Genomic DNA, 13,938 nt, shown 5'->3' on the forward strand with positions numbered 1-13,938 from the left:
TAATACAGAGTTACTCTTTCAGTTGCAGTAACAAAATAGCTAAAATATATTTCAATTTTAATTTCTGTTACTTTAAGTAACACAGATAAAGTATGGGGGTGTCTTTGTGAGATCAGCACATTTGCGTCCTGATTTAGACTCACAATGAGTCTAATTTGCTTTAGAAACTTCCTTCAGGGCAGGAAGAAACAGCCTTCCGAAGTACCTTCTAATTTGGCCCACCTTCTAAGCCCCCTAAGCGGGGCCCCACTTCACCCACATAAGCACCACTCACAACATGAACCCGAACTGTCATATGACCCTGAACAAAGAGTTGCCAAAGGCGAGATGGTGAGACAGAAGACGCAGAAGCTTCCCCTGAGACCCCATCAGGGAAGGAGCACGGCTCATCAGGGACTGCTGAGGATACTCCAGGTGTGCATAAGTTTCTCTAACTTATTGATAAAAATAAAATGCAATAAAAACACGATGGAATTGATTTCTCCCTATTGGACAAAGCCTTCACCGTCAATAAGTGCCGGTCATGGTCAGGAAATACACATGACGGGACTACTGAGGTCTATGGTGACAATACTGAGGAGGCCAACACTCCCTCCTGGAAGATGGGAGGAGGGCTGCTGTTACCTGAGGTCATGATCACTACTCCTCTCTGTTGCAGCAGCCCATGTGACAGAAGACAAAGACTAGCCAGTCAGCCACTGAGTTAGAATAAGAGTAAAGAACTCTTATCCAGACATTTTTGTTAGCCATATGCCTTAAATTTTATTATTTACTCTAATAAGTAAGTACTTCCCTTGATTACATTTCTGTTTATACTTTTGTTTTCTGTTTTTCTGTTCTGGGCTTACCTATGTGCTAAAACATTGTAGATTAGTTTCATATTCACCTTGTATTTATTTTGTTTCCACTTATACACACTCAAGTCTTTGGCCATATGCAAACATTTTCATTTCTGCATAAAACAAATGCAGAAGGAGGAAGCAAAAGCTTGCTATAGAAGCATACTAAAAATACTCAAATTTCACAGTCAGTGAATGCTGTAAAACCATTGCACAGAAGAAACGCAAGCACTCCCCTTCTTTCCTGTGGCTGAGGACCGAGCCTAAGGTCACCTTCATTTCAGCTGGCGCTCCACCACTGGGCTCAGCACCTACACCTCTTGTTGTTTTTATGTTGAGGCAAGGTTCCACTGGGTTGTCTTGAACTCCATCTGTAGTTCCCACAGACCTTGAACTTGTTGTCGTCTTGTACCAGCTTCTTTTATATTCTTTTTAAAGGAGGTTCTCTGGACAAGTAAGCTTTGGACCTCAAAATGCCCTTTTCTCTTTCTGCTTAGTTCACCCCCAATGTGGTTTAACTAAACAAAACTATCTTTCAAGCTTTCCACTTGATGGTTCTGTGTGTGTGTGTGTGTGTGTGTGTATAATTCTACCTTACATACACTATTATAAAATGAGCTAAGCTTTTAAATTTTCTTACACCCTCAGATGTTTTGATATAATGTTTTTGGAAGCTCAGTTCCCCAGCCAAAATGCTCTGGCCACACTGATGTCAAAGCCCTTCTATTGGCCTGTGGTTTGAGGCAGCTGGATGAGGCACAAATACATCCTAGCCAGGAAGGAGGAAGGAAAACCCCACTCCCAGAACAAGTCAAGAGAGAACAGCAGCTTTGTGCAGCCACTCTTTCACTAGACTGCATTTGTAGACAACTAGAGGACTGTGGAGAAAGGACCAAAATAAAGGGTAAGAATCGATGGAATAAAGGCCCCTCAAAAAGGGAGGGAATAGGAGTTATTTTGCTGTCGAGGCTCAAATCTTGTGTGTGTGTGTGTGTGTGTGTGTGTGTGTGTGTGTTCTAGTTGCATTCTGATGTTCTAACAAATACCATGACCAAAAGCGACTTAGGGAAAGAAAGGGCTCGATTTATAGGTCACACAGTTCATCATTGAGTCAGGGCAGGAATTCAAGCAGGAAGATGGAGGCAGGAACCATGAAGGAATGCTACACACACAGTCACAGGCTCAAGCTAAGCTAACTTTTTCATATAGCTTGTATAGGGGATGATGCTGCCATCAGTGGGCTGGACCTCTTATATCAAGATAATCAAGATAATCCCCCACTGACAGTCCCACAAGCCAGTCTGATCTGACCCGCCCTTTAGTTGTGAATCTCCTCTCAAATGACTCTAGGCTGTGTCCAGTTAACTGTTAAAGCTAAATAAGACGAGACATTTCTTGACCTTTATGGGGGGGAAAATCCCAATAAACCCACTGTAAATGGAAAGATATCATGAAATCCCCCCCCAAAAAAATATGTGATATACCCAACCAACTGACTACCACAGATTAGCCAAATCTAGCTTAAATGTGCTCAGAACACTTGCTTGGTCTAAAGTAGGGCAGTGCTAACACAAGGCCTCTTTCACAGAAGGTGAAATTATTACATTCATCTCTCTGCAGAATACAGCATCTTTATAAGAAGAAATGGTACTTTGCTCTAGCCCGCCTACCTGATGTTTCTACCAATGTATTTGGAAAGTCCTTGGGTTACGAGTTTCTTTTGTTTTGCAACTATAAAAACCTAATGAAAGTCTTACTACACTAGGTCATGGTCACTCACACTTGACTTTGGAATGAGCTAATTCTCAATATCTTTTAGGTCAAGAGCTGTGTTTTTGTATTGACAGTAGGTTGAGGATCATCTGTGTTTGAAAGGATGTTGTATCAGATGTTGGGGTGCTTGATTTCTTCCTGTTTAGCAGGGCACACTCCAGGATGCACAGGCAGGGCTTATGGAAACACTTAAGTGTCAGAGCTCTTGGGATTCTGATGAATACTCTATACATTTCCCCCAGAAATACATCAATCCCCATGTATATGAGACTTTGAGAGATGACTTTAGAAAGCTCTGAAGCCCTCTCTGGTATATCCATGAACCTCTGCTTAATACTCTTGGATATAGAAAGAAGTCCTATAGTTCCATTCACCTCTTTCCCAAATTGTTGAGCTTGAGCTCCAAAGTCATCTGTCCACCTACTATCCATTTGATCATCTTCCATTCTAATGCACCTGAACCCCCAACCACTCACCACATCTCTGAGCATTTGTCTCTATTGTAGGAAACATCTGCCAGTTCTGAGGCTGTGCCTATCTCTTCTTCTTAGGCTCCTGCCCTACCAGGACTGTCTGTGGACAGGCATGACTCCTAACCAAGATGACCCATCAAGGCTTTGTCTAAGGCACTGGGAACATGGATACAGGAAGATGAAGACAGTCAGATAATGGTGATCTCTTGGGCCTAAAGCAGTGTTTCTGAACCTGTGGGTCCTGACCCCTTTGGGGATGAATGACCCTTTCACAGGGTTTGCCTAAGAACATTGGAAAACATAGATATTAACATTATGATTCATAACAGTAGGAAATGAAGTATAGTAATTTTGTGGTTGGGGGCTCACCACAACATATTAGAGCTATATTAGAGAGTCAAACATTAAGAAGATTGAAAACCACTGTCTAAAGAGAATGTAGAAAAGTTTGAAGACAAAGAAGTTAAGAGGCATGGAGGGAGAGACAGAAATGTGTGTAGAAAGGGGCAGAGAGTCTTCTATTTCTTAGCTCCTGGGGTCCCCTAGACTCATGAACTAGCCCAATTAAACTGTAGCTCACAGAGTAGATGGCTGGTCTTGGCAAGCAAAATCACGAAGTGCCAAAAGATGTTAACTGCCTCATCTACTAGGCCCCTAGGTGTTTCTAAGTGGATGAAAAGAGAGCTGTAATGAGGCCCCAGACCTTAGGTAGGCCCTGAGACCTTAGCACAACTGACTCCATGATAGAAGTACCAGTCAGGCTGCAAAACTCACCCACTCTGCTCCCTAAAAATGTCTCTACTTTTACCTGCTACAGATGGCACACTATAACACTCCAGTCACGCTGATTGTTTCCCACCAAGTTCAGCTTGCCCTCTTCCTGAAGCAATACACTTCCCTGACCCAGGGCCGACTCCTTCCTTCCAGTCCATACATTACGTAGAGACTATTTCTGCCACTACAGGGAAATATGCGTCCTTCCTTGCCCTCCTTCAGAGGCTCTATGCTTGCGCAGCTCTTTGAACAATCAGAAAGTTTTTGTTTATTTACTTGTTCTCTCTGCTCCTCACACTAGAACCCATTCCCTAACTCAGTCCCTGCGTCTTCTCATCACCACCCTCCTCCAGAGTAGTGAATGAGCAAGCACCTGCAAGGCAGAGAAAGTGGCATTTTACTCAAACATCCAGTGAGTGACCTGGGCACCGTGTGGAGAAGCAGCGCGTGCGAAAGGCCGTACTCTTCCCAGCCCATCAGCTGCCTCCTCTGTTGAAGTTTAAGCCGAGAGGTTACAAAAGGGTGGCTCGGAATTAGAAACCCATAAATCTAGACTCTATGAGAGGGAAATCAGCAAGGCGAGCAGAAGAGGACACACATCTGTTTCTGGTTATTTCATATAGAATAAAATCTATGCCATAACGTCTGGAGGCATAGTTCACTCTGCCTAATCATTTCTTCTTAAATTTTGTATGGGAATTGATGGCTTTTTTTCCCTTTCAGCAAAAATTCTGCCTTAAAAGCACTAGGGAATTTGTTGTTTAAACATAGCCCAAAGCAGATCCTTTGGCGCAGCAAATAATCTTGGCTTAGTTTCAGTTTGTGTTTATAAGCTGAGTTTTCTGTATTACGGAGTTGTTTTTTTTTTTTTTTTTTTTTTTAATAGTATTCCCTAAATGAATCTCATTTCATAGCTAGCTGGGCTTATTGAATAGATCTTATTCTTGGCTTTTCCAGTGCAGTCACATAAATGTCTAGTTAGTGCTGACCGTGTGAGCACATTCTCAAATCTCCACTAAGCAGACATGGTAAAACGGAAGAGCTAAAACCTAGTGACACGGACCCTGAGGATTGTCCTGTTCGGTCCTCTGTCCTGGTGGTTTTTCTTTAATCCCCCTGCAGGCTTGTGCCCTGTTCTGGTAGCTTTTCTCATTGCCGTGGCCAGATGCCTAACAAAACGTAGCTTGTTCTTGGTCATAGTTTGAGAGACGGCAGTCCACCATAGTGGAAAGGGCATGCAAGTGGGAGCTTGCTCGCACTGCGGAGAATCAGGAGATGGAAGATGTTTCATCCACATGCTCTTTTCTCCATTTTTGTTCAGCCATTGCCTGTAGCCCAGAGAACAGCAACCACTCATGTTCAGGGTGGGGTTGATCTCCAGTAATCCTTTCTGAAAGCACCCTCACAGATACACCCAAAAGTATGCCTCAGTCATTCCCTATGCATTTTTTTAACACAGTCAAGTAGCCATTCAACTAATTACCCCATGCTTCTCTTTTAACATTCTTTATCATTTGGAGTCCACCCAAATGATGGAGTGGGAAAAACTGACACAAAGAAATGGCATGATCCTTCTCATGCATTCACACCGAAGAGCCAAAGAAGGAAAGTCCTTACTGTATCTTTGTGGATGAAAACCCTCTTCTGTGGGATTTTTTTTTTTTTTAATTTGGGATGCTCAGCCAATGAGAGTACCAGTCACTGGCAATGCAGTTAATCACAGCAGCTTTGTGATGAAAGAGAGGTTGCAAGGCGTGCCTTAGCGAGCGCATCTCTATTGCCAGCCCATAGACAGAGCCAAACATACTGTTGTTTATTTGTTTCTGAGGACTTAAGCAAATCACTGGTTGTTTTCCACAATTTCCAAAAGTCTTTTCCTTTTTCCCAGACAGGAATGACTGAGTCTTAAAAAGGAAATAAGATGGTACACAGTGTTGGGCCAAAACTCAGTCTTTCCCTCTCACTGGCTATGGTGGCCCACGCTGAGCCAGGGGAGACCAGGCTGAGAGGAGTTCATCAGCTCATGCTGAGCTGAGAAAGCCAGATCTCTGAGAGAGGATGCTGCTGCATGGGACACAGTGAGCAGACCTGCAGAACGGTTTCTGACAATGTTGAATGTGGCCATTTCCTGCAGCACCTATGCTTTGGAGGAGGGGAGAACACAGTTGGGCTCCCATAAGACCCTCCGGCAAGAGTTGCTCTCCTCAGTCCTCTCCTCAAGCTCAGAAGTGTTATTCTTCTCCTATCGAAGATCAGAGATCCAGGGAAAGAGGGCACATGAACACATATTTCATGCCCCCCCCAGCCCCGGCCACTTTCCAATCCCAAGGCTCACATCATGAACATAAAGCTGACGGCAAACGATCTATGACAGCTTCTAATGTTTGTTGAGTTCTGGCTTCAGGCTGGGCACCTTTCTGGGTGTCGGACTTACACATCTCATCCAGCACCTGCTACCACCCTTCTTGGAATGATCATTCTTTCATGGTGAGATACCTGGCTCATGTGGTTAGATACTGTGCTGTGATCAGGCAGACTGTAACTCATATTTCTGACCTTTGACCCTCCAGTGACAGTAGCCCTGGACCCACTACTGTATAGACTCACAACCGAATGCAGTGACTTCTGGGAATGCCAATTATTGCTTCTCACAGAGGTTCCTCACCCTGCTGTGGTGTTCACCTCACAGTCTTTATGAGTTTGTTGTCTCTCTTGTTCCTCCCAAGGCAATACCAGCAAGCATAGATATTCTGGGAGATAGAGGGACATAGAGCTTTAAGTGATACCTGTTCATTTTGTGACAGGACAAATAGTCTTAGTGTCCCATGGGACATGGACCTGTGACTCCCTGCTTTCTGCATTACAGGTCTGTAAGGTAAGATCTCTGCTGATGGTGACATCATCTAGGTGAGTCATTATCGGATTCATTAATCCTGCAGTGTTTTTCAGAGCACCAACCACACCTATGGAGGTCAGTAAACGCATGTACACAGAGATGTCCTACGCTTTCACCCAGAGACATGACACAGGTTAGAAGAGGATGTGTTACCAGCATGAATTTAGCTTTCTTTCTGCAGGTAGCTGACTAGTTGGACCTGTTTTCTGCACAGCCTCCAGCAAGCACCTTTCTGGGACTCTGGTTTCCTTCTCAGGGAAAAGAAGCAACAATTTGCTTTACAGTTCCTATTTTCTGCATTTTAACCAGGATTGGCTAACATCATGTAAAATTTTTGGATATTTAATAAACAGAGCTGTCTTTGACAGCTCCCCTGTGATTGACCCCCCAACCCCACCCCCCAGACAGTTTTCTCTGAGTAGCCTTGGCTGTTCTGGACTCATTTGTAGACCAGGCTGGCCTTGAATTCATGGAGATCTACCTGCCTCTGCTTCCCCAAGTGCTGGGTGCTGGGATTACAGGCATGCGCCACCACACCTGGCTTAATTGTCTTAATTTACTCATTATTGATTAACTGAGGAAGCCAATCATCTTCCACATTTTTGCATGCATTTTTCTAGGTGATAGCTGAGAAGTGTAGACCTCAGTCTGTAACACTGGAAAGTGTGGAGCCAGGAAGATTACAGAAATTGAATGAGGGACTATTTGGAGATGTAAATGACAGAAGAAAGAAAAGGAAAGAAAGAAAGAAAGAAAGAAAGAAAGAAAGAAAGAAAGAAAGAAAGAAAGAAAGACTACTGGATGGAGTCAGGAAGGGAAAACTAAGAACACGTAAGGAGGGGGGCTATGGCTTAGTGACAGCGTGCTTGCCTGGCACATTCAAGACAGTTCAATTCCTAGTCTCAGTCTCTCTCTGTACGTGTGTGTATGTGTCTCTTTCTCTGTCTCCCTGTCTCTGTCTCTCTGTTTCTCCCTGTCTCTGTCTCTGTCTGGCCCTCTTCCTCTCTCCCTCTACCCTGCTTTCCCTCCCCCCACATGATCTGCTTTCTCCTCAGTAATTATAAACAACAAAAGAGAAGGTATAGGCCAGTGCTAAGGACCTAGAATGGTCCAAAGCCCTAAGTTTAATCCCTACTATTAGGAGAGGGAGGGGTGGAGAGAAGCAAGGAGACAGAGACAAGGCGAATGAAAGCTCATTCATGAAATGCATGCTAAAATCATGTGCATTCTTCTTTACATTCGGGGGAGGCTGTTTTAAGGCTTATTTTAGAAACAGAAAAGCAGGTCATGGGAGTACATGTGTGTAACCCCAGCAGAGGCAGAAGCAGGCAGGTTCCTAGAACTTGCTGGCCACCAGTCTAGGCAAATCAGCGACCTCCAGGTTCAGTGAGAGACCCTGTCTCAAAAAAGATAGTGGAAGACACCTGGTATGACGTGACGGCCTCTACAGGCACACAAACACGCATGCACCCACGTACATACCCATGTCCAGATTGGACACACAAAACCCAGATATGGGTTAAGAAGTCTTTTCTGTGTCTGGATAGTGTGTTTAAGGCATTTATAGTTGACTTCTTAGCCACTAAACCTCACTGAGAATTAAAGTTGTATAGTTACCCATCCAACGGTCTCAATCAAGAAGCCAGTAAAATACCGCAACTATTCAAAACACCGGAAAACAAGAACAGACAACAACAAAAACCACCTGGAAGCTGACAGGGGAACTTCACCTTGCTTTGGATGTGCTTACCTCAGTTTTTCCCACGTCTCTTCACCAAATTTCTCCATCACAAGAGACTGTAGGCAGGTGTTGATGAATCCGTACTAGAACACAACAGGAGGGAGAATTTGGAGAGTGACACATGCCACCCAGGACCTACCCCTCCTTCATCCTCCTTTATGTGGGTGTCTTTGCAAGTAAGTGTGGCCCTCGGGAGCCAATTGTGTTTTTTTCTGGTGTTCTTTATGCTCTGAGTAGCTATCATCACCCTTTCCTGGTGGAGGGAAAGAAAGCCTAGCAGCCTGTGGCTGGTGCTGTGCCTACAGGGATCCTGCGAGCTGGAGTTCCAATTGCACCACCCCTCAGGGTGCTTCCTGCTCCCTGGGATTCTGCTTTAAATAGGGGGGCTGAGGGTACACACTTCATGTCAGGTTCAGAAAAGGAGTGAAAGGACACATTGTTTTCTTTGTTTTTTCTGTCTGTTTTGTGTTTGTTTATTTGTTTGTTTGTTTGTTTGTTTGTTTGTTTGAGACAGGGTTTCTCTGTGTAGTCTTGGCTGTCCTGGACTCACTCAGTAGACCAGGCTGGCCTCGAACTCACGGAGACCCACCTGCCTCTGCCTCCTCAAGTGCTGGGATTACAGGTGTGTGCCACCTCTCCCAGCACATGGTTTTCTTTATAAAAATGATTCTGGTTCTGGGTATGTGCTCAAGGGAAAATAAAAGGAACCAACAGTATGGACTGAGAAAGATGGGCTGGGGTGTGGCTCAGTGGTTGAGCTCTTACCTGGTCTGTGCAGAACCTGGGTTCTCTCACTATTATGAAGAAAGAGAAAAGGTGGAGGAGGAAAAGGAGAAGAAAGAGGAAGAGAAAGAGAGAAAAGGAAAAAATAATGCTGAGAGGGTAACTTTGGTTCCATCTTCTCACACAGGGAAACAGGCCGGGAGGTTTCAGCAGGTTCCCTTGTTGTCTGTTCTCTTCTTTGCTCCAGCAGAACCAGAGGAAAGACCCTAGCACCTCTCTCTCCCATTCTCTCTCTCTCTCTCCAGTTTTTTCAAAACAAGGTTTCTCTGTGTAGCCTTGGCTATTCTGGACTCATTTTGTACACTGGGCCAGCCTGGAATTCACAGAGGTCCACCTGCCTCTGCCTCCCAAGTGCTGGGATTACAGGCGTGTGCCATTCATCTGGTCCAAGCGTCTCTCATTAGTGTCCATGCATGCCCTACTCAGGTCACCCTGCCTTCCTCAGCTCCTGAGCTCCCACCTCAGGGCTGGATTCTGTTTGAAAGCACCAATGAACTGAGTTCCAGAAGGGTTCTTCCTAAAGCGAGGATCTTTTTGTTTATCAGTGTCTGTCTGGAGGTTGGTTGTATATGTCTTGATTTTCACAGAGCTTTTTTCGTTCTTGTTTTGGGTTTTCAAGACAAGGTCTCCTGTAACCCAGGCTGGACTCAAACTCTGTGAAGGTAAGGATGATTTGGATCCCTGGTTCTCCTGCTTTTATTTATGCACCAGCATAAGTGCCGGTGCTGTGTGTGTGTGTGTGTGTGTGTGTATGTGTATGTGTATGTGTGTGTGCGTGTGAGTGCACACATGGAGACCAGAGGTCAAAGTTGCCTGGTGTGGCATCTTCCTCATCCACTTTTCCACCTACATTTTCACATAGGGACCTCTCACTGAACTTGGAGCTCACTGATTGGCTAGACTAACTGGCCAACAAGCTCTAGAGATTGTCTTGTGTCTACCTCCAAGTGTTAGAATTACAGGTAACCCACCCATCCAGCCCAAACACATCAGGTTTTACACAGATGCTGGGGATATGACCTCAGGACCTGATGCTTTGTGTAGCCAGCAGTTTGTCAACTGGAATGGCCTCCCAGGCCCACAGCAGAGATTTTAAAGAGAAAAGACCCAGTGGCAGCAGCACGGAGAACCACACTGGCATATCTCTACCCTGGAAACAGGCCTCTGACCTTTTATAGTCCAGCTCCCACAATAGTGTCGTGTTCGCCCCCCCCTCTGCTCTGTGAGCTAAGCCAGAGATGACAGCGCTTGTACATTAGTGGTTCTAGAGTCAGCTTGAGAAGGCTGATTACTAACCCAAAGCCTCAAAGCCTAGCGCTGTTTGACACTGGCCTTTCCCTAAATCTCACAACAAGAATCAGAACAGTTTTTTCTCCTGGAGCTAAAGGAAATGCTAGCAGGACATGAGGACTGTTAGCAGCGAGAGCCATGGCTCCCAGAGAGTCTGCTCCAAAGGCTGGGAATGTAGCCGTCAGCAGAGGACTTGCCTCCCATGCATTAGAGCTGTGGGTTTGTTCTGAAACCCCACAGAAACTGGGCATGACGGTCCATCCTTATCCTCCCAGCACTCTGGAGGCGGAAGGAAGTCATTTCATTTGTTGTTTGTCTTTTTCAGGCAGAATTTCATGTAGTATTTCAGACTGGCCTTGAACTTACTATGTATTGGAAGTTGACCTTGCACTTCTGACCTTTCTGCCTGCCTTCTGAGTGCTCCTATTAGAGGTACAGACCTTCTTTATGAGGTGCCGGGACACAAAACTTCCTGGCTCTCATGCCCTTATTTCTTGGCCTAATAGAGGAGTGTTTTTAAAAGGTTTTCAATAAAAACCAGAAAATTACACTTAAGAATAAAACTGTAAGAGGAGAAACTTTAAAGCCCTGTTAGCAGCGGGGCAGTGGCTCATTGCGGAGAGAGCATTCCCGTTTACACTCTGCTGTCCCCAATGCCAACCCATCAACTCTTGATCTTCCTAAGATATATTACGTGCCTCACATAAATATACACACATGTCCATGTCTTGTTATGCTCTAAATGAGTTGCAGGATGTTAAACTTTCAGAAGGACTGTGAGGATGCCAGTGGCTGTGGGGGGTCCCCCATCCAGAGTCATCTGTTGACATCATACTTAACTGAGGCATCTCAGCATCCTCTTTCACGGTTAGCTAGCGCAGGGTGTTGAAAGCCAGCTTTCCCTCCTTTGTTTGTTTGTTTATGTGTTTGTTTGGGGCGTGTTCGCTTTGCTCCCATCTTGCATGGACTTGTCCTGTCTCCGTACCGCCTTCCACTGGCCCACTCTGTGACAGTGCATTATAGCGGATAAGCTTCACATTGAGCACTGTGCTAAAGCCCCGTCTGCTGGGATTCTCTGCCTTCAGCCGACCATGCTTTCCTCAGTACTTACTGAATATTTGCTAAAGGTAATTTGAGGCAATGCAAAAGTCCCGTTTCTGCTGAAAAGTCTGCCCCTCCTCCTACGAACTCCTGGCAGAGCCTGCTTATGGCAGCTACTGCTGTGTGATCAAATGGTAATTTCCCACTTCTCTTATTTCTACTCACTTTAGGATTCTTCTAGAAGGAAGAATTACAGCTCTAAATTGACATTTTAGTTAGAACAAGATATCCAGGATAGGTGGACACAAACATGCAAAATGATGCACAGAGTGGGGAAAAAAAAGCCAAGTTGTCAGCCTGACCTTGAAAAGTAATGGACTTGGGAAGGTAAATAATGTTTAGGATTCATAAATCTTGCCTGACTTTTAATTCGATATTCACTTGAAACTCTAATAAGATTTTTCAACATCTAGACTTTAAAAAATATCTGGAGTTGTATTGCTTTGGGAATTATTTTTGTCAATACCTTGAATAAAGTTAGCTAGAGCTGGGGACATGGAGGCTCTGTCTCGGCAGAATAGAGAGGCCACTGGCAGCTGCTTACCATGGCGTCCAGCGATTTGTCTCCAGGCAGGAGCTGCACCCAAAGTGTCTTGTGGAGTCTCTGGGATCTGGCTTGCAGTAGTTGAGGTATTCTGCAGTGAAGCTGGGAACTAACCCTGGCCAGGGAGTGAAAGGCTGGGCTGTCCCTGCTGGGAGCTAGCCGGACCTGCCACCTGGCACCCCAGAGGTGCAGATTTCCAATGCTAAGCTCTCTCAGGCATTGGGTGTGAAGCCTGAAGGGTGCCCCTGAGGTGTCAACACTGCAGAAGCTGTATTTTAGGCAGCAGAGCTCCAGGAGGCTGGCTATACCACCTTGCCACCTGTGAGGGGGGGGCAGGTTGGGAGTCTTGAGGGAAAAGAGTGCCCCAGTCCTGCCAGACCTTAGGGCATGGGGGCTCTTCCTGATTCTCTGTGTGTTCCCTTTCCTTTGCAGAGGGTCTCTGCTCTCTCTCTCTCTCTCTCTCTTTCTCTCTCTCTCCTTTCTTTTTTTTTTTTCTTTGAGACAAGATATTCATGTCCTGGGACTCACTGTGTAGACCAGGCTAGCCTTGAACTCACAGAGATCCCCCTGTCTCTGCCTCCAGAGTGCTGGGATCAGAGGCATGCCTGGTTCTTTCTGAGAAACTGCCTGCCTGCTGTTTGACAAAGCCCTTTTTACACAGCATGTTAGAGGCATGTTTGAGGACTGAGTGCACACAGCAGGGCTGTTTCTGGAAGCCAGGTCATGAGCACATTCCCAGAAGCCTGAACTTGGCCTCAAGAATATCCCTACAGCCCTCAGGAAGCCTGACTCTTAACAGGAGACTGTCTCCTGGGAGGCCTCTAATTAAACCGCTTTGGATGACATCCAAGAAATGCCTGCCTCGACCAGCACTTGACCCTGTAATGCTATCATGTGGAGCCCACTGGGGCCTGAAAACTTTATTCTCCCACCGAATCACTGCTATGTCGAAGGCCCAGGTAAGCTGCTGCCTGAAGTCTGCTCCCCGAGTATTGCTTGGGGTCTCAGATGAGAAACCTAGCCACAAACCAGAACCCATGAGTTATCGCCTGAGGCTGTTCTGGCAGCTGTGGCTCAAAGGGAAGATGACAAATAAGTAAATGTAAAAAAACTGAAGGGAGAGGGTTCACAGCGCAGAGGGCCAGGGCAGATACTAAAGTGTGACTCACGGTTAAGACAGCATCTCCTGAACTTGACCATGAAGAAGGCTGAGATGGTTGACTGAAATCAGTTCCCAGACAGACAGTTGCTGAAGGCACCCCATCTGTCTCAGAAGCTCCAGCTTGGCAAAAGGTACCCCACATTCTCCCCTCGAGAGCCCTCTCCTGCCAGCTGCAGCAATCCTGAGAAAACTTTCCTGACATCTCCAGCATTGACTCTTCCAGTGCCCCGTTCCCCTGCCTTCACTCACTCCATCTCCTCTACAGAGAGGCCAGAGCCTCAGAGACACCAGGACTGCATGAAGCCCCCTCTTCGCTCCGAAACAGTGATTTTGCACATTTGCAAAAGCTGGAAGACTCTGCGCTGATTCCGTGTGGAGAGGACGTGTGGTCATGAGAAAAAGTCTCCAGAATAGATGATTTCCATAATTATGGTTCCCAAGCCCTCCCCACCACGTTCAGCTGACAGCTCTTTCGGCCCTGCCAAGTGTACTTGCTCTGATTCCCCCTCAGAGCCCTCAGCCCCCATCCTGCTTTTCAAACACATTTTTAAAAAAAAGAGCT

The 13,938-nt window shown here is 45.7% G+C and overlaps 1 protein-coding gene across 1 annotated transcript in view; it reads right to left on the bottom strand.

The window, feature by feature from the left end:
- The window catches only part of LOC129678884 (guanylate cyclase soluble subunit beta-2-like), a 54,345-nt gene extending 42,113 nt beyond the window's left edge, over window positions 1-12,232 (bottom strand). Inside the window, exons 1-2 of the mRNA XM_055609837.1 lie at window positions 12,215-12,232; window positions 8,506-8,579 (exon numbers count right to left, since the gene is read on the bottom strand). Of these exons, the coding sequence (XP_055465812.1) occupies window positions 8,506-8,579; window positions 12,215-12,217 (77 nt within the window). The 5' untranslated portion in view covers window positions 12,218-12,232. The remainder of the gene's footprint in view (window positions 1-8,505; window positions 8,580-12,214) is intronic.
- Window positions 12,233-13,938: the final 1,706 nt, after the last annotated feature.

The sequence above is a fragment of the Psammomys obesus genome, unplaced genomic scaffold, assembly GCF_907164565.1.
Source record: "Psammomys obesus unplaced genomic scaffold, mPsaObe1.curated_primary_1811, whole genome shotgun sequence".
In the NCBI taxonomy this organism is placed as follows: Eukaryota; Metazoa; Chordata; class Mammalia; order Rodentia; family Muridae; genus Psammomys; species Psammomys obesus.